The sequence below is a fragment of the Scomber scombrus genome, chromosome 4 (genome assembly GCF_963691925.1).
Source record: "Scomber scombrus chromosome 4, fScoSco1.1, whole genome shotgun sequence".
Lineage (NCBI taxonomy): Eukaryota > Metazoa > Chordata > Actinopteri > Scombriformes > Scombridae > Scomber > Scomber scombrus.
In genome coordinates, this window is record NC_084973.1 from 19,908,006 (window position 1) to 19,929,490 (window position 21,485).

Below are 21,485 nucleotides of genomic sequence, written 5' to 3' on the forward strand. Positions count from 1 at the left end.
TACTTAGGATTGGTTCTGCAATGCAGGGTTTTTTTAAGCTCTCTAGTTGTTTCCACCCAGTTTTAATAACAGGACATGGGAGATTGTCCTGATTGTCTGTATGACCGAAGCCTTTAGAGACTGACCTGTGAGTCTAGCTCATTATTTTTCAGGTGTACTGGGTGGGAGTCTAGATGTTTGGAAAATGTATGCAATTGCAGAATAAGAACCAGGAGCATAATGATTTTTGTTTGAATACCTTCAATCATTGTAAAATTATTCTGGCAGAGCATGTTATCTTAGAGCTTTCACTTGCCCCACACCTTGACTGTGAAGTACATGTTTAGATAGGAGAGGAATGTAGAGTTTTTAGTTGTCTGTGAATGTTTGCAAGCATTTCTGCATTAGAATGAATGTACATATCTTTGAATTTTCCTCCTCCTCATCTCTTTCTTTGCAGACCGGGGTTGGATTCCCATGTGAGAGACTGTGTAATGAGGTACACCCAGCCATGGCTTGTGGTCTCTAGAAGGTAAATAGTCTCCCTCAGAAGCACAAGAGCTACTGCATACAGTTATAAAGTGCTCAGGACTCTCAAGAGTGGTATAGCTGACACATGCTGTTTGTCTTCAAACGGATGCCTTAAAGTATGAAATGTGCAAAAAAAAAATATCCAAGAGGTTTTTCTCTGATGTACAGTGTTTCTTGATCATTTGTTTAGTGTGTTATTAAGTGCAGAACTTCAAGCTTTTGTATCTTAACCAAAGATCCCAAAAAGAGAATAGACAATAATGCCCTCATACGTATTTTAGCTGTTAGACTGTGCAACAGGTGCCAACTGGCTGAGAAGTTGCTTGTGTCTGTGAATCAGGAAACAAAAGGCCTAAAAGAGCCTGATAAACATTACACAATGGGATCTCCTATCTGATACATTGTACTCACCCCCCCCCCCCCCCCCCCCCCCCCCCCAAACACACTCACACACACACACACACACACACTATACTCACATACATGCATGTCACTATGTTGTGTAAGACTTCTGTTGTGTTATCTAGTTTGATTATAAGTGCAGAGGTGTATCAGTTGTAACCATGCTTGTTGTTTCTGGTGTGTACATCTCTGTCTGGGTATTTGACATTGTGTGTGTGTGCGTGTGTGTGCGTGTGTGTGCGTGTGTGTGCGTGTGCGTGCGTGTGCGTGTGCGTGCGTGTGCGTGCGTGTGCGTGTGTACATGAAGGTGCCAGGGGGATGGCTGGAGTGCATATTCGGAGCGAGCTGGCCTACACAAACTCCTTCAGAAACAGAATTTTGAGTCCGACGTCCAGACAGAGAAAGAAGAGACACCAGTAAGACACACAAACACAGTCAGTCACAAATTAAAATGTATGATACACACGGTCACGTTCTGAAGTTTTAGTTTTCATCTGTATAGAGTTGAGATGAATAAACCAATGGTTCTTCAATTCGAGAAACCTTACTTACATCCTTATTTAAACCTGTTTTACTGAGTCTGTGTCTTAACCGACAATCTCTGTCAGTCAATAAAGGAGAAGTATTAGTCCTCGTCACATAGCCTTCCTCAAAGCTGGTTTTGTGCTACACTGCAACAATTATTCACTCATTTCCTTCTTCAGTCACTCTCTTCCTGTACAATTCTTAAGACTCTTGTCTTGTGTCAGACTCCTTCTGTGTTCTGGGCAGGAATAAACAAAAGAACATATTTTGATACAGCTTTACATGCATCTTTTGCATTAACTTGATACATTTAAAGTGTAACTGAATATTTTGACATTTTGCTAAATGTGCTTAATTGCTTGAAAGTCAACTCTTATTCCACATTCACTCTCATGTGAAGTTTGATCAAGTAGTCAGTTTACCTAGCTTAGTAAAGCAGCTTAGTTTAGCATTAAAACTGCTAGGTCTGGTCCCATATCCAAAAAAAGAAAAAGAAAACCCAAATGCCTAAACCCCTCTAAAGCTCACTAATTAGGGCCCCAGCGGCGACTGCAAGTCGCCTGGCGAAAGCCCTATTGAAATTGTAATGTTTATTATTAGGGCCCGAGCGGCGACTGCAAGTCGCCTGGCGAAAGCCCTATTGAAATTGTAATGTTTATTATTATTATTAGGGCCCGAGCGGCGACTGCAAGTCGCCTGGCGAAAGCCCTATTGAAATTGTAATGTTTATTATTATTATTATTATTATTATTATTATTATTATTATTATTATTATTATTCTTCCGACATTTCGTGCCCCAATTTCGCCCCTTTCCCAAATGCGAAAATGCGTATACTTTTGCACGGACGTCCGGCCTCATCCGAAATTCAATATTTTTGGGTGGTAGCACATGGTCGACGCACAATGGCGGAATAGCGCCCCCTACAAGGTCCAAAAATGCCCATAGGGAATTTTGCTAACTTTGTCCTATGCTCACAAAATTCGGTACACATATGTATTATACCCACATATGCAAAAAAGCCTCTTGACCTCATGACCTCAACCCAACAGGAAGTCGGCCATTTTGGTTTTGATTTTTCCCGCCTAAAATTAACTCCTCCCACAGCGTTCGCTCGATCAAGTTCAAATTAGGTACGCAACATCTCCAGACCTAGCTGAGCTTAAGTTGTGCTCTGCGCATCCGTAGGTCAAAGGGCGTGTCTGCCAGGGCTCAACTAACTTTGGCGTGCTCGCCATGTACATACGAGTGGCTCTCACGCCCACATACTTCATCCAATCAGCTTCAAACTTGCTGGACATGATGATGGCTCCGCCCTGAACGTCCCGATATATTAACTTCCCACGTAACTCTTAGCGCCCCCCGGTGGTAACAGGAAGTGAACTTAAATTCATGAAAAATACATAGTTGACCCCATCAACTTCATTCCACTTCTAAAACATGCAGAACCACTTGGTGAAGCTACGTTATGAACACTGTGAAGCTACGAATAATGGCGTCCCTGTGGGGGCGTGGCTACCATCAATTCCTCGCCATGAAAATACGTTTGGCTTTTTGATGGCTTTATTGAACACCTATCATCATGAAAATTGATACACAGGTCCAGGGTGGAGACCTCTTCAATCTGTTAGGGGTGTCGCTCATGTCGCCCCCTAGTGGAAACAGGAAGTGCCATTTTTTGCATCAACATTGTCCGATTTCCACGAAACTTCACGTGTGATGAGGGACTGACCCTGAACACACCTGCATGCATCCCATTACTGCCCCCTGGTGGATGAACCATCAACTGCTCATAACTCCTTCATGCTTTGTCCAATTCACTCCATACTTCACATGACTGATGAGTGGCCGCCCTGAACACACCAGACCACACCAGACCATATGTGTAACTACCTGTGACTGCCCCCTACTGGTTGAACGAAACATTGCATTTTTGGCCTCCTTCCAGGTTTTTTCTCACTTTCTGCTTCACGCCACAGCCCCGCCATGCCTCAGGCCCCGCGGTGGCATGGGTGAGCGAGGGCCCTCCATCGCCGCTTGCGGCTTTAATTAATGTGTTATAACTCATTCATTTTATATGTACACAAACAAAAATGGAAAAATTACTTTTAAGGGGAGTTTCCGCTGCAACTGTTTCTTGGTTTCTTATTTCCTGCTTTTTTTGATCACAGTGAGGTTACCAGGCAACCAACAGAGACGCTGTTGGGTAGATAAATTAACTGTTCTTCACGAATAACCATGCAACTTCCTGTAAAAGCACATATTGTTGATTTTGCATCTCTTTTTATGTAGTGATTGACCAAACAAGATGTAACTTGTTAAAAGTGAGCTTTTCTAGGTGAAAGTTAGGTTGATTTTTTTGAAAAAGCCAGGCTATCTGTTCACCCTTGCTTTCAGTGTTTATACTAAGCTAAGCTGATCTAATCAATGTGTTGTTTTGGCTCCACACTTAACACACAGCAAATAAGCGTATTTACAAAAATGTCAAACTATTTCTTTATGTATGTTTCTCAAGCAGAATTAAAAGAAAAACTGCTTTTCGACTTTGTTCTTTAATGCCAGTATATTGCACTTGATTAAAGTGTATTTTTTTTGAAGAAAAGACATTAAGTGAGAGCAGTATGGAAGTCCATACTAATCAAGGCTTGAGAGAGAGACGACAGTGCTGTGGGAGAGTGAGGGAGGGGTGGGAGACTGGGGTGGGGGATGCTTAAATAGTGAAAACAACAGGGTTTTGTTATTCCTATCACTCGTTCCACTATGGCAGTGACCCTTCTAGTTCACTCAGCCTGGCTTGAACTCAACTACAGCTGAATATTTTACCCCAACACTAATCACCTCTATGTGTTCCACTAGACTGTTAACGTGATGTTGGGGTTTAAGCTATGATATTTAATGTTATTCTATTCTACACAACTTTATAAATCATCACATAACTGATGTCTGAATGCCTCATCAATCCTTTACCTTCATTACGTATCCCTACCGCAGTCCTCCACTTATTTCATTTTGAGCCAAGTTCCCATCCTCTCTCAGTGCCCTCCCTCTAGCTCTTTTGTTTCAAAGTGGCCAAATCCCCAACTCCCAGCATCATGCAGTCCCAGCAAATCCAAGTCCCCGTCAGTACCACTCCTAGCCTCTAGCTAACAACCCAGCCATCACTCACCAGCCAGCCTGCTCCTGTCTCCTCATCCTTGCCAATTCTGGTTAATCACCCAAACCAAAAGGCCCTTATTAGAGCCGCAGGCTTCCCATGATCTACATGACAGAAAAAGAGCGACAGAGAGGGGAAGAACAGCACTATTGTCCTTCAGTGCTTAATGGGTCTTTTCTATGGTCCAGTCTGCTTTAGTGATAGCCCTGGGATCATGGTGTGACCGTCTCTCTGAGCCTCAGCAGAGTGAAGCTTTAACAGGGTGGAAGCTCGGTCAGTCCTTGCCTGTGGTTTTATAGTCAGAACGGGGGATTGATGGATGATGGGAGTGAAACAGACAAGGAGGGAGGTGTGGCAAGAGGGACTATTCAGAGCAGGATGTATCATGGGAGCAGAGAGGTTATGCCCTGCCCTGTAGCTGAGTCTGAGTAATTCCATATGGTGCCAGTACCAGTCTGAGACCTCTTACTGATGGGCAGAGGATGCTCTAATCATTTGATTTTAATTAAGTTTAATGGCAGCTATTTATCAAAGGAATTGCAGTGAATTCTTCCAGATTCCAGACATGTTTAACAACCCTTGTGATAATGTGCTTTAGTGCTTGACCCTGAGCCACAGACTTGGGGAAGTTTTACAGATGCACAAATTGTATCTGTTGGCTGAAGATAAGAAGCCAACATGTATTTATGGTAAAGTGAGGTTTTAGATTTACCCACATGGTAATAGTACTATTTGTAATATCAGAGCATGAGTCATTTCTGAGTCTTGAACTAGGTCTTTCAACAAGAACAGTGACAAACAAATATGAAAAATAAATTAGTTTGACAAGGTGCAACCAGCACTATTTGTGCTGTATTTCTGACGCCTGATGCTTTCTAGAGGTTGCAGGGTGTTTGAGAGGACATATCTGCATGTCACACTGCTATTGTCAGTGAATTAATTAAACGTGATAAGTTAATGTCACTGCCTGGAGCTCATTTTGCCCAACAGCCCAGTGCTGTTGCTGGCAGGTCACTGGGTGTTAAAAATGTGCAGCATCTAGTGAGCTTGTTTTTCAAAGCTGCCGCGACTCTGGATCAGCAAGTCAGCTCGACGCTCTTTGCTGCTATCGTTTTTGTCCAGCAAACCATCAGCCTGCTGGGAGATATCTGATTACAAAAATTGATCAGCTAATGTAAAATGCATCGATATCACTTGTGAGACATAAATCCTTTATGCATATTCTATGTCAAAGATTCAGTGGCTTTGTTTCCTGAATTCTGGTGACTTCATAATGTGCATAACTATGGAAATACAGTAGGAAAATGTTCATGACAAAGGAGGTGATTAGAACTAAAAATCCATACAACTGTCAATTACAGTAATGTACTACACATGTGCCAGATGAAAGCACATGCTGAACAAAACTGTAAAAAGACTTAACTATCTCTTGAACTTAAACATGAGCTTTTGCTCTGTTCTCTACATTGAGAGCTTTGATTAGGAAAACACAGGAGACCATCTCTGTCTCCAGGCCAAAACAGAGACTGTCTAGACAGCCTCAGTGCCTGTTAGCTGTTTGTTGTGTCTGCTGGCAACATTAACATTGAAAATGCATTTTTAATGTAATGTTACTTTTAACAGTTCATACAATTCTGTATTCTGAAAAGATGGGCAGTCTATGTCTATGCTAATTTAGAAAAAATACAGTATAAGCTGAGTTTGAAAATTGATACACTGTTCAAATTTAAAGCTATGGAGGAACACTAGGGAGGTAAATCGACGGTTAATAGGTTGGCAGGCATTGTTATCAGGACACACGATTAGTCCCTTTCAAGTACTATTACTTAAATGGTTGAAGAACAGGCTTTGATCAAATCTCCACTGATATAGAACAATGCACCCTGAACCCATTTTCATTTGTCTTCTCTCTGAATAACATCCCCTTGGACATTCTGCCTCAATACACCTCTTACTTTGCTCATGCTTTTGTTTTTCTCCTATTTTCTCCTGCTTACACATTTCATTCCCATCGACTCCATTCACCCGATTCTCTCTCTGCCCCCCACCACTACCCCTTACCCCTTTCTTTCTGGTTTTGCCCCAGGTCAAGTCTCCAACTCTAGCTGGGCTGAGTGATGACTCTGGCCGCACGGTGACCTCCTCCGATTTTAACCTGCGGTGTTTGACCCCAGAGCAAAGAGTGGAGGGGCTGCTGGCCTTCAGCAGCCATGATGAACTGGACCGCCTTAACCAGGAGTCGAGGCAGGGGAACAGATACCCTGAGCTGTTTGCTCTATACCCACCAGCTGATGAGGTGAGACAAAGAGAGACCCGGCTATAATATACCAGTCAACATAAGAACATAAGTTCACATTTTAAATCAGAGTTGAAATCATAGCATAGCATAACCAATCATGTGACCATAAATACCACAGTACTAAAGTACTAAGTACTAAACATAGTACAAGTATTTTATTTCATTTTTTGGATGATGGAATGTTTTAAATGGAAAGCGCCTTTAGTTTTCTATGATGCAATGTTTATTCTCTGTAACCCTGTCTGAATTATAATTTGATGCCGTATTTCTTTTGTGGATTTGCCTGCTCAAGGACTGCTGATGAAATCTAGCTATCTAGTTAACTTGGGGAGACTCAATGACTGTCCTTTATCCCTGTTAAAGAAACTACAAGTTCATTAAAATTTGTTAAATTTCACAAGACCTCTGTAATATACAATGCTTTATTCTCCAATGTTTTTGCGATCTTATCTTCATCAGGGTGTTTTTTTTTTTTATTCCTTGTTTTTTTAGTATTCCTTGAATACAGTCCATCAATTAATCACGTGACTTTATAAGAGAAATATCCATAAACCGTTAGCAGAAACATTAAGCTGCTGCAGGAAATGTGAAAACATTGCTGGAAAGGCTCCACACAAACTAATCCTTCAGGAAACATTTAGCTTTGGGAACTGTTGGAAGTGTAACATACCGCTGCAAAGAGGACAACAGCATAGAAAAAACACCACTAGTGTTCACCCCTTTCAAGATCCAAATGATGACTGTGCCATGATATACTTTCACACTAGAAATACATAAAGTATATTTTCAGTTTTTAGACTTAAATTCTCCTAATCCGCACCTGTAAATCTTGTTTGATTTCCTAAATATTGTCTGAATGTACTATTACTCTCTATTTTTCTTTTTTTTTTTGCACAGTTATAAAACTTTTTTCTGCTATTGTGTTCCAGGAAGAAGCGGTGGAGATCCGGCCCATTCCTGACTGCCCCAAAGAGCACAGTGGAGACCGCATCCTGATACGATGCCAGGCCATCAAGTATGTCATACATTTTCATAATGCTGTAGGAGGGGGAATAGCTCTATCATTTCAACAGCTGCCTTCTGTTTCGGTCATTAGTTGGACAAGGAACCAATAGTTTATTGTGTTTAAGGAAATGGTTGTAAGGCCCTCTTTTCATAAAAATGACCTTTTATTCAGCATTTAACATGCAGTACATTTTTGTTCCTCACATTCAATCAAGACTTTAAACTCTTGAGTAGTTGTTTCAAAAAGGCATGCAGTAGATATGACAGAAAGAGCAGTGTGGGAGGGTGGAGGAGTGCTGCGCAGTTCTTGTTGTTCTTCTCCAGAAAATCACCGCCCCTCCCTCTCTCTGTGGGATTGAATTTCTTTCTTTCTCTAATTCATACACACACTCACACAGACACTCACACACATAAACAAAGTTTCTCTTTCACTCTTGATCTTATGTGTCCTTCTTGCAACCTATAAACACTTATAAATGTCTGAGTTGAACTTATTTCTCTGCTTTCAGTGGTTTGGCAACCTCATCTCCTTTCGTTTAACCCTCAGTTCAAACATTTCATCATGTGCTGTAATACGTTTTGTTGCTTCCTGATACAACAATAATCTACAGGAATAGTTCAGAATAGGCAAAAATAGACTCCAATTTAAGAATAGTACTAAATAAAATCTAAGTACCACTGTTAAGTATGTTGGATATTTGTCTCTCTTGATTATTATATTGTACTACATCTTCTCTTGGTAGGTTTGAGATTGACATTGAGCCCATGTTTGCTACTATGGCCTTATATGACCTGAAAGAGAAGAAAAAGGTAAGAAACCTTGGCTTCATTTGAATACTTAAATTCACAGTAGCCTCACAGTTTCTACTGTATGTTGTTTGAATGTTGTTTCAAATGTCTACTACAATCATGTTATAACTCATGCCTTGGAAACACATGTGACACATACAAGGGTAGAACAAAACCACAAATAACACAATGGCCCTGCAGTCAAAGCCAGTTTGGTGAAGCTCATTGTGTGTGTTTGTTGTGGTTACTGTCAGAGTGTTTCTCAGTTGAGTTGAGTTATTGAGTATACTTTGACCACAGGTCCTTTTCATTCTGAAACTCTTCACCTTAGAACATTATATTGTTTTGTAGTATTTGGGATTCATTCAGCAGTAATTCTGTCCATGGGGATGGATGATTATTATTATCATTATCGTTAGTATTACTTATTGCAGCTGCTTTAGATGCAAACATGCTGTTACTCTCCAATTTGAAAGGGTCATTTAATACATTGACAAACACCACTGTCAGATGATGCAAAAGGTCTGTTTACATTTCTTTATAAATGGTGGTGTAACTGGGCATGCATCATGTCATAATCAGCTATTAAACACGAAATATGTGTTTTCTGTTTTCATTTGTAACTCACACATCTATAAATATTACAAAGCAATACATGTCAGATTCAATAAAGGGCAGCTGAGATTTTCATAAGTGAAGCTCTTATGAAATGTCGGTCATTGGTTGTGTGTGTGTGTGTGTGTGTGTACCTTGTTAAGTGATGTTAATTTAAATCATGATGACAGAAAGTCAAATAGAGAAAAACATCAGATGTAAACCTTTACCTACACTGTGACCACAAACTATAGTCTTAAAAAAAATGATAGCGTTTAGATTAAATGTCTCACCAAAAAACTACAATTACATGTACTGTATAAACTTTATCAAGTGGACATGCATATCTAATTTATCATAAGGTGTTTTTCCCCCTTGTTGCTATGTAGCTGCTGCGTACCATGTTCCTCCTGTTGATGTGGGGAGGTCTCGTTGTTTCTTTTGGCAGTCTGCGTGGTTGTGAGGGATCAGTGTAATCTACAAGGTTTCATGTCTCATCATCCTCACATACTTATGCCCCCAGGGGTCGTCATGTTATGGTTTTGTAACTACTAATACTGTGCAGTATTTTCACGGTCAACCACTTTGAGCCGTGACTGTTTGTGTATTTTTTCTGTGGATTTGCACAGCTGGATAGTCTTTTGGGTGAAGGGGCTGGAAGGATTTAGTTTGCTCTTAAGTGCTCATGGATCTCTCAGTTGAAACAGGGTTTTAGTCACTGGCCTTGCCCTATCGTCAGTGCTGCCCAGCTGCTTTCTAGTTTGTCTGGGGGACTGGTGGCTCTAATATAGTCTGATGGGTAATATTAGATAATTAATTGCTCTGAAATGTTGAAAATAGAAGAATAAAAGCCAGTCTTGGGACAAAATCCATGATAAAGTGAAGACAAACAGTATACATCATGTATTATATGAAATTTGTTGTACGTCACTTACAGAGTATACTGTATATCAAGGGTATTTTTAGTTCTGCTTCTCACTGATGTCATTCTATAAGAGCAGAGCTGAAGTGTTGTATTGACACATTGTATTTTGCTTAAGGTGAACAATTTGATTATGTGCTGAACTGAACTGTGTTAAATACAACTTCCTGTTCTTTACATTGAGAAGAGACAGAGCCAGACTGTTAAAGAGCTATGAAATGTGTCTCTGTCTGGGTGAAGGAGAAACTGTCATGCCTGTTTTGTCAGTTCAGTCTAATTGGAGTGGAACTGTGACCCATTTTTCGCCCCTTTTCTTTCTTTTTTACTATCTGTTATTCTTCAGCTCTCCCTACAACACTTGTTTCTTTTTCCCTCTCTACTAGAGATACCTCTATAAGAGAGTTTTATTTTTTTCTGCTGCCTCATTTTCTCTGTTTTCCTGCATACCATACGGCTTTCTCTATGTGTCTCGTGAGAATTATGCTGCTGTATCTGTGTTTGTTTTTTGTTCACATCAGTTTTGTTATTCCACATCTGTGAAATCTGCAGCAGATGTTCGTATAATTCCATATAATACTCTAGTTATTAATCATGTCTCTCTGTTCCGTCAGCCAAGGTACAGACACAGTATTTGACCCAACAAGTGGCCTATTTATGGCTGAGGGTGATTTCAGATTCACGAATATAAACATAGATTTCAGAGTAGACGTGCAATTGGACAAATATGACAAAATGAGAAGAGTTTACTAAGAGGCTTTAGTAAGCTTCTTGTTGTTGTTTGACAAGACTAGGCAAGCCTAGTTTAGCTGGACCGTGACTGCAGACCATTGGTTGGATAGACAGAGTGATCAGAATGAGTAAAACACAGCGTTTTCACATATGTAGTGGATACTGTGCAGTCAGTTAGCTATGTGATCCAGTCTGCTCGCTGTTTCATTAACAAAACATCTCACTCACTGAAAGCAGTTGTCAACCCAGAGACCACGACCACAGTATGCAGGAGGACCACAGATCCATGATGCTACTGGATGATCTCTTCATGGAAAAATATAAAAAAAATGTCTGCTCAAAATTTTGCAAGATTTTGTCACTTAACTTTTCAGACTTCAGATGTCGATTTGTTGTTGTCGACTTGTTAACAGCTCCATCAAATAGATTTTTCCCTCTAAAATTCTCACATGGTGTCATTTTAATAAATGTTCAAACGATCCAATATTTCAGCAAAAATCAAAGAATAGAGAACAAGTCCAATATCTGAAAACAGGTTTGTATATCAGAACTTTGTTTTTTGTTTTTGTTTTTGTTTTTTTCTTTCCTCTCCCTTTAATCATCTGGCGGCAACTCAGATTTATCTGGTGACCCTATGGAGGGGCCCGACCCCTAGGTTGCACGTGTATCAGTCACACCTTGTCAGTGCTCTGACAAAAATATCATGTCATAATAAGATCACTGGATTTCTTGTGTCTCTTTGAATACATATTTACTGGTATGAAGGTTGAGGGAGATTAAGGGGAAAACTTTGTTTGATGTGCTTGTTCTGTTTAATGGGAATATGAATCAAAATATGCTATTAACACCAGCTGGCTTTGATTATTTGGATGCGATTTCTATAATTGAAATAAGTCTTTGGTCAGTTAAATATAGACTCCTCCACTGTGTTCTTTTTAGAACTTTCACTTCTGCAGCAAATGTGCCTCATGTTATCATGAGCAGGGTCACAGCTGTCACAGTTACAACATTTTTGGTAGTTTTCCTTTCTGTAGGAGGGCTCTGGCTTGTCATGTTGCTATTAACAAATCAGATTTAGAAAAAACAACAGTGATCCTGGAATTCTTTTCCAAGTGTGTAATCTGATCGCAGTTACCATCTTGAGGATTCCAGTTAACATTCTGGGCAGGTTTGTCTTCCCAGAAGTCTGCTATAGTGTGGTAAGTGTAATGTAGGTCCTATGGGACAAGCAATGAATGGGATCACATGACACACACCAGGCCAGACCTGCCAGGACATATGGCTCTGTTCATATCCTGAGGTCATGAGGGAGGAGGAACACAAGAGTGGAGTGAACAATGATATTCAAGGATCAGTCTTTGCTTTAAATGAAACCAGTGTCTTTTTTTTGGGAAATATTTTATCTTTGACTGACATTTAGCATTTGATTATGACCTGATACCAATGATAGGAAAACATTCTGTCAACTGAAGTTGCCTTGTATTTCCTTTTGGTTAAGAAGCATCCCACACTGTCTCTCTCCAGATATCAGAGAACTTCTACTGTGATCTGAACTCAGAGCAGTTTAAAAACTACTTGAAACCTCACACTCCACAAATGGATCATTCCTCTCTGGCCAGATCTGCCATCTTCTCTGTCACATACCCTTCCCCAGACATCTTCCTGGTCATCAAGGTAATAACGAAATCCATAACAAATTAAATAAATGCTAAAAAGTATTGTGTGGCAGAAGTTACAGGTTTTAGTCATTTTCCTCCTGGTTTTAAAAAACTTAAATGACAAATGAGTTTTTTCATCTATATATTTCGACTTTGATTCGTACATACATACGCTGTATACCTTTGCCCAACAGCTTTTTGAGTTTGACCCAATGGCTTGTGTACTCCCTGTCTTTATTTCAGATTGAAAAGGTCCTCCAGCAGGGAGAGATCAGTGAATGTGCTGATCCCTACATGACATTGAAGGAATCTGACAATACAAAGGTAATTAATGAGAAATTAACCACTGAAATCATAAACCAATTTACTGTACATTTTCCTTTTACCTATAAACATTTTAATTGTGGGTACAGTATAAAGTGTGTTCTGGCAAGTTGAAAGCATTTTTTGAAGGCAGCGCTTAAAAATGACTAAATTATGCGTTTGATTCGTCAGAACAAGGACAAGCTGGAGAAGCTGCGAGGCCAAGCGGAGGCATTTTGCCAAAGGCTGGGTCGCTATCGCATGCCCTTTGCCTGGGCAACCGTGAATATTATGGAGGTCATCAGCACTGCCACCATTGAACGTGATGTCACAGACTCCGACAGCTTAAAATCTGGTGTGTGCAATTGCATCCTTGTGTGTGTTTGTCCCTATGAGTGTCAGTTTTGACAGTGATGGATTTGAAAATTTGCATGTGGGTGTGCGTTTCTCTAGAATGTGTGTAGCTGTGTGTGTTTCATTTGACCCATGATCTTTACACTTTGTTTCACCAGGTAAATCAAGCAGCATTGACCGGAGAGCACAGCTGCCCAGGAGGAACTCTGAACGTTACAGTATCTTGGATGATCAATTCTGTAACATTTCTGGTTTCAAGCCTGCTACCATCACTATCGGCACAATCTTCAAACAGGTTGGACTGGCACCCAAACACAAAGACACTTACAAATCCATAGAAAATGTGTGCTTGCCTTGAGATACAACATACAGTCCAACAGATAGAAGAAGCTAGTGATTATCATCTAGCCTTGTCTTACACTTTCATCAACCAGGCTCTGCCATACATTCCATCAGGTCCCTGTAATCTTTCTTCCATGCAGCCATGACTTTGAGTAAATGATACTAGACATCAAGGACTGACCCCACTGTTAAAAAGTATTTCTATTATTTAACCTTGAAGCAAAGGCTTCAACTTACTCAAATGTTTGTATTATCATCCTGGCATTTCATCAAATCACTTCTAAGCTAACTATGCCAATTTGGTGTGTGTGCATGTGTGTGTGTGTTTGTTTGTCAGGAGGGAGATCGTTTGAGTGATGAGGACTTGCTCAAGTTCCTGGCTGAAATTAAGAAAACCTCTGTTCCACAGAGGAGAGTCAAGACCATACCAGGTCATCTCTCCTTTATCCTTTTTTGTTCTTCATGTTTGGTTTGATTTTATTAGTATGTTTCTGTTTATGTATTGATTACACAAAAAGTCAAAAGGCCGTGTGATATATGATCATATATAATATGCAGTATACTGTTATTGGCAAGTCATTGATGTGGGCATTTGATTTGATTTGAAAATCCAATTTTAACCACTGTAAAATTGACTGCTGACTGTGTCAAGAATGCAAATCACCTATTTGACTATATTTGGCATTCCAGAACTAATTAATTAACCAGCGGATGTAAAAGATAATTGTATAGAGAAGATGGGCAGACCATGACATAGGAGTAAAATTGTCATCCTTCTGCATGGTGCCCCCTTTGATTCTTTCTATTCCTTCTAGGTTTTGTGATTTTTTTGCTATCACATTGTATTGTAGTATTAGTTTGTACCTCGTAGGACAGGCACTTGGCATGTCATTGATGTGGGCATTTGATTTGTCTTGTGTCTTCAGGTTCCATTAAACTGGACATGTCTCCACTCCAAGACTTGCCACAGGCTTGTTTGTCCACTGAGCTCATCCCTCTCATACCTGTGGCTGAGAAAAACATTCGGCCTGTCAAAGAAGTGCTGGAGTTCCCCTCCAATGAGGTTTATGTCCCGCACAACATTTACAGGTGGGTTGGAGGGTGTAATATATGAATGAGTGACCACACGCTCATTTCACATTTATACTTTTGTGATGCCTTTTTTTATCCAGTGGAAAGAAGGTAATCAAAATGTTGCTTTTATGTCTAATACATTTTTTGTTAGCATATGGAGTAGATTGTCAGAGAAAAACTGAAAACCACTTATGTAAAACCTGCACGTCTACAAGATGAAATACAAACAAGGTTTTGAAAAGCAAATGATATTTAGCATGAGGTGTAAACAGGTTTGTTTGCTCTAACAGACAGTTTGCTCCTCTCACAGGCCAGAGGCAACGTCATGTTGTACACATCATTCAAGAACTGACATCACTTTGTGGCTTTTCTCTTTTAAGTGTTGTGCCATCCATCCAGGCTACCTGCAAAATTGTGTAGTGAATTAACAATAAGGAGGCAGCCTGTGAAAGCAGGAGTTTAACATGGTTCAAAAGTGCTGTCATGTAATGTTGTAATGAAAAATGTACAACTGTAAGTGCGAGCAAGTCCTCTGAATGGTAATTACATACTGACATTCCCTGAGCATTTGTTCAGTGTAATCTGTGTTACTTCCCACTGTTCCAGGTTTCAACATAGATTACAGTGTTGTATTAAAACCACAGAAGGTCAAAGTAAATTACTGGTTGTTATGACTTTGCTGTGACATTACTGTCACCTTACTACTACATGCTTCAGACTTGCTGCACAGATGGTGCCATCTAGTGATGTATATATGAACTACCAAATTGTATAAATAAAGTAGAAGCATTTTTCATGATTTTTTTTAAATAGCCAGTCACACTTTTTCTTCCCATGTCTCTCTAGGAACCTGCTCTTTGTCTATCCCCAGAGGCTAAACTTCGTCAACAGGCTGACATCAGCGAGAAACATCACCATCAAAATGCAGTTAATGAGTGGAGAAGACCCCAGCTCCTCTATGCCTGTGAGTGCTGCTGTTCAAATCGGTCATCTCACATCATTATTATTATAACAGCAAAACTGATTTGTACTGACAATTCCACTGTGTGGGATCATGCAAGCGTGTGCATTCAGTCATTGCAACATGAATAAACACATACAGTGAAGTTAAGGAGTTATGAATAGCATGTCAGAGAAAGCACTTTGAATGCCAGAAATTTCACCAACTGTCACAGTTATAACAGCGTCCCTGGTATTGATGGTCAAACCAGTGTCAGTCTTTACAGGTGTATTATGTGAATTATGTGCTGTTAGACGGAAGAATATCTGAACTTATTGTGAATTTAATTTGTGTTTTTTCTCCTTATTTGTTCTAAGGTGATTTTTGGGAGATCAAGTGGCCCTGAATTTGTGAATGAAGTCTACACCCCTGTTACCTATCATAACAAGCAAGTATACTTAGTTGTATCAGAAGAATATACTATTTGTAGAGCCTGGAGCCTAGAGTGACTGTCTCATCCTCTCTGTCTATCCTTGACTCTTTCTCTTGCACTTAATTTGAGTTTATTTTGTTTTCTCATGTCTTCCTCAATCCTTGTCCTCACCATCTCTCTTTTTCTTTGTGTTGCTTCTTTCCTCAGGTCCCCAGACTTTTATGAGGAAGTGAAGCTGGCTCTTCCTGCCCATCTGACTGGGAAACATCACTTGCTGTTCACCTTTTACCACATCAGCTGCCAGCAGAAACAGAACCAGAGTGGCAACTGTGAAACTCTCATTGGATACTCTGTAAGATTATGTTTTTCACGATCTAACCTTCTAAATGAATTCTAAATAAAGTCATAGGGCCTGATTTACTAAAGGTTTGCATGTGCAAAAACGTGTGCACACTTGACATCACCTGGAAATGTGCAAGTTGATCTACTAATGCAGCGCACTGAGGTTTGCTTCTTTCAACTGTGAAAGATATGTCCATTTAGTACGTTTGCCATAATGAATATGTAATATGGGGCATTTTAACCCCAGTGTGCAAATACAGGGAGGAAAAAAATGCAAATATGTAGCACATGCATTGTGATTTAGTAGTAGTGAGGAGGAGACAGAGGCACAATGACAGAATATGCACAGGACGGATTCCTTCCACCCGTGTTAATATTTTGGAGTGGAATATTTTTGGTTTTACTAACCTCTTCCACTAGAACCTGATCACATTTCATTTTGCGCTTGCAGCTTTCTGCTTGTCCAAACTCTCCATTAAGACACGCAAAACCTTCATTTAAATACTGCTGTCTCCACCCTGTTGCACCTGTTTTCATTTCCGCAGTTATTCTTAGTCGATCACCCGCAAACAAAACGCGCAATCTATTGCACTGTGCACGCAATTTAGTACCCTTTATTTGAGATCTTAGTAAATCAGGCCCATTGTGTTGTATGTCAGCTGGCAGATCACTACTTTCAAATCACTCTGGAAAACATTACATTGTATAACATTTTTTGTAACATGCTTGCTGTTTGCCTCTAATTCAGTGGCTGCCCATGTTAAACAATGACCGACTGCAGACTGGTCAATTCTGCCTGCCCATTGTCTTGGAGCGACTTCCTGTGAACTACTCATTGCATGCGCCTGAGGTAAACACATGTACATATTATATGTACATTTAAACATTCCATTCTACATTTACGGTCTAGACTTGCTCTATGTGTAAAGTGCCTTGAGATGACTTTTGTTGTGATGTGGCTCTATATAAATAAAGTTTGATTGATTGATACTGTACATATTGTGTAATAAAGAAGTTAAGCGATTTTTATTCTGAAAAATGTTTTGTCTTCATTACTTGTTGAATAAATGAACTCTTCTAAGATGAAGATGGACATATTGAAGACCAAACATAGACATAGAAGACCACACACAATTGTATTTTTTCTGTTTTTCTTTTGGTTGTGTAGAAACTTCCCCCTCAAGTCCCCCCAGTCAAGTGGATGGAGAGTCACAAAGGACTGTTCAATCTGGAGGTACAGGCTGTGTCATCTGTACACACACAGGTGAGAAATGGTTGAAGAAACACAACAAATTGACTGACTTTTTCACGTGTTCCCTTCACCTCTCATGCATGCAGGCAGATTAAAAATCAATGTACACACATAATATAACAAATGTCCACTATGCTTCTACTGGACATTCCCCCTGGAGTATCACATGCACTTGTCTCTTTGTCTCTGTCTCTCTCTTCATCCCTCTGTCACAGCTCACTGTAACAAATTATCCCCTTTCTGTATCAGGACAACCACCTGGAGCGCTTCTTTACCCTCTGTCATGCCCTGGAGGGTGGAGCAACATTTCCGCTGCGGGTTAGAGAGGAGAAGATTCAAGAGAACAAGTTGGAGCATGAGCTAAAGCTCAGCATCATCTCCCTGTCCTCCTCCAGTTTAGAGCCTTTGGTTCTCTTCCTCCACCTGGTGCTGGATAAACTCTTCACCCTCATCATGCAGCCAATGGTCATTAATGGTCAGACTGGTGAGGAGAAACTCTAAGTTGATCAACTGTTTACTTGACATAACATTTATCTGCAAGTATTTCGATAATCAAATTTCCTGTTTTTTGTTTGCTATCTTTGTCATTAGTGATCGTAAACAGAATTCCATTGCATTTTAGACTGGTAGTATAAAACAAGCTGTTTTAATACATCACCTTGGACTGTGCTGTGCAGATGAATCGATAATGAAAACATGCATTACTCATAGTCCTGTGAATTCACTATTGTTGTTATAATTGTTATACACCACTGAAAAATTATCTGTAGTTACAAGTTCTTCTTCTTTGTCTTCTTCTCCTGGGTCTTGTTCACGAGTGAGGGTAAAATTAGGTGAGGCTGACAGGCAGATCAGTGCAGCATCAGCAGTAATGTGGGCATTGTACCGGGCTTCTTCACTGTGATGAAGAAAGAGCTAAACCAGAAGGCAAAGCTTTCAATTTACCAGTTGGTCTACATCCCATCTCTGATGGTCACAAGTTTTAGGTAGTGACTGAAAGAATAAGATTGCGGATACAAGCAACCTAAATTAGTTTCCTCCAGATGGCATCTCTGCACAATTTTAGAGATAGGGTGAGCAGCTCAGACATCCAGGGGGAGCTTGGAGTAGAGGCGCTGCTCCCTCGCATTGAAAGGAGCCAGCTGAGGTGGTTAGGGGACCTGGTTAGAATGCCTCCTGGACGCATCCATCTAGCTGGCTGGCTGGCTGGCTGGCTGGCTGGATGGATGGATGGACGCCATTGACAGAATTAGAGATCATGATTACTTTTGATCAATTCAGAATCAATAATTTGTTAATATTGGGCACAGCACAGATATGTGGTGAAATTTGGATAGAAGCATTGGAAGTTTTTATGCAGCTTAAATGTACTGTAATGCTATTTTTAGGACCAAGTAATGATAGCATTTGCCACAGTGATATTATGAAGAAATGTTTTGATGTCATTCTGTCTCATCCTATAACTTTAACATTTTGTGTGCATCTTTTTGTTTCTATTTTGTAGCTAATTTTGCCCAGATAGCCTTCGAATCAGTGGTGTCTATTGTCAACAGTCTCCACAACAGCCAGGAGCTGATCAGAGACCAGCAGGGTAGGAACAGCCTCTTGGCAACCTACCTTTACTGGGTGTTCCGCCTGCCGGATCCCCCTGGAGACATGCAAAATGCAGGTACTGATACTGTGATATGAAATTTGTTTTTCTAACTTCTACTGTTTTTCATTTTTTCCAAGGATGTTGTTGTGATTATTTCAAGCATTACTATAAGAATGGATCTTTTTTTTGGTGTGTCCATGAACATGTGTTCAGGTTCAGGGAGTATACCCTCTGCAGAGAGCCGTTACAGCACCATGGGTCGGGCCACAGCAGCCACAGTTGGCTCTCTTCTTCTCCAGTCCAGGGTACGCAGCAGCAGCAACCCTGACATCCCCGCTCAACACAATTCTGCTGAAGATGCTGAGGTCAAAAACATCTTCTCTGCCAAGGTACTGAATAGAATAGAATATAGAATATCCTTTATTGTCATTGTACAACAGGTGTCACAATGAGATTGGTTCGGGATTCTCTTCCCGTGGTGCAATAAAAAGTAAAAATAAATATTATACATAAAAACAATAAAATACTTTAAGAGCCATTTACACACACACACACACACACCCACACACTACAGTATGTAAATATCCCAGCATACTCCCTCATACACACAAAACAGTCATTTGTTATTCATCCCCACAGTACATTAGGTATTCTAATAGGCCACTTGATACCCTCTCTAATGAAAGCATCCATCATGTTCATTGTGATGGAACTTGAATGAGTGAATGAACAAATTAATGAATGAATGTTTTATTTTCATGTAACTCATTGAATTTTCAGACGCATTGACAACAAACCAAACACTGTGGAATGTTAACCCATCATCATCTAATGTCCCAATACAAAAACAATATCAAATTAAAACTGCAAGCAGTGTCGAAGGGCCCTCGCGCATCCACGCACGTCGGACTGTGGCGCAGTCGGAGGGCGCGCAGGTAGAGGTCTTCTTACGCAGGAACGTCAGTGCTTGTCGCAGTCGCAGGGCATTGACAGCAGCCATGTAAAGGTCTTTGCTCCTGCTGCTTTAATGGAGCATTGTGTGAAGGGGGGTTAATGTCTCCACTAGATGGCAGACCAAGACCAGAAATGAAAGGGGATAAGGTATTCATATAATGGTTAAACTTTGAAATCTTCCAGGGGGCGCTGTGGAGTCATTTCCTCACTTAAAAATCCCGAACTTTGTCAGTAGGCAATATGTGTGACTGTTGACGTATGTGTACAATTTGGTGATTCTGTGAAGACGGGAAAGTCCTCTAAAGGCAGAGGGAAAAATGGAAAATTGACGCAGGAAATGCACAATAACTCACTTCTTGTAAGAGCGAAAATTTTGAAAAAAATAATTTGGGGGTTTACCCATGAGTGCTATGAGTCCTGTAAATTTCACGAAGATCAGACAAAGTTTGTGGTCACATGACCTGCTGTTAGGGGGCGCTATGGAGACCCCTTGCCACATCCACCCCCAATGATGTTGAAATTGAAACGGCTTGAACAGGTGTGACATTTTACGCACTGCATGTATAAACATCCGACAAAGTATTGAGGAGTTATAAGGAGTTGTTTGTTTATACAAACAAACGACTGCCACGCCCACCTGGTATAACGTAGGGAAAATCTGTTATCAAGTTTACATCATCAAGGTCTGAGGATGATACAGTTCGAATCTGAAGTCACTGCAGTTAAAACTGCAGGAGGAGTGCGTTATAGTACGAGGGCTGGAAATGGGGAAAATGGCGGCAAAAATTCACCTGTGATCCAAGATGGCCGACTTCCTGTTGGACTTAGGGTATGGGTCCAAGAGGCTTTTTTGTGCGTCTGGTCATGATATATATGAATCCTAAATTTCGTGCATGTACGTGCATGTAGAAGGCGGGGCTTCAACTTTTAATGTTCTAGGGGGCGCTGTAGAGTCATTTTGCCACTTAAAAAGTTGCGGTTATACCAAAAAATAATATTCGTGAGTCTTGACAAGTGTGTCCAATTTGGTGACTTTGAGAGCTTGTCAGTACATCCTAGGTGGGAAAAGGCATTAGGGGGCGCTACTGAGCTGTTGGGGCAAAATATTAAGCAAATGTGGTATCAGATGAAAGAGCTCATGATTTGAAACCTACGTGGTAGGTTTCATGATTCTGTGAACATCATAAAGTCCTCAAAGCGGTATTCGAAAAATGAAAATCGCTGCACGCCACGCCGCGTGCACAACTTCCTGTTTGGTAAAAAACTTCCACAAAATTAATATCTACATGATCCGATGAGAGCTGTAACATA

At 40.4% G+C, this 21,485-nt stretch overlaps 1 protein-coding gene across 1 annotated transcript in view; it reads left to right on the top strand.

Moving 5' to 3' along the window:
- The window catches only part of dock8 (dedicator of cytokinesis 8), a gene marked incomplete in the record, with an annotated part of 64,323 nt that overhangs the window by 13,478 nt on the left and 29,360 nt on the right, over positions 1-21,485 (top strand). Inside the window, 19 exon segments of the mRNA XM_062417867.1 lie at positions 440-511; positions 1,220-1,328; positions 6,677-6,886; positions 7,819-7,904; positions 8,638-8,704; positions 12,453-12,602; positions 12,830-12,910; positions 13,082-13,244; positions 13,402-13,538; positions 13,923-14,016; positions 14,512-14,674; positions 15,506-15,623; positions 15,977-16,047; positions 16,240-16,384; positions 17,123-17,224; positions 17,543-17,638; positions 17,876-18,110; positions 19,131-19,295; positions 19,434-19,609. Of these exon segments, the coding sequence (XP_062273851.1) occupies positions 440-511; positions 1,220-1,328; positions 6,677-6,886; positions 7,819-7,904; positions 8,638-8,704; positions 12,453-12,602; positions 12,830-12,910; positions 13,082-13,244; positions 13,402-13,538; positions 13,923-14,016; positions 14,512-14,674; positions 15,506-15,623; positions 15,977-16,047; positions 16,240-16,384; positions 17,123-17,224; positions 17,543-17,638; positions 17,876-18,110; positions 19,131-19,295; positions 19,434-19,609 (2,440 nt within the window).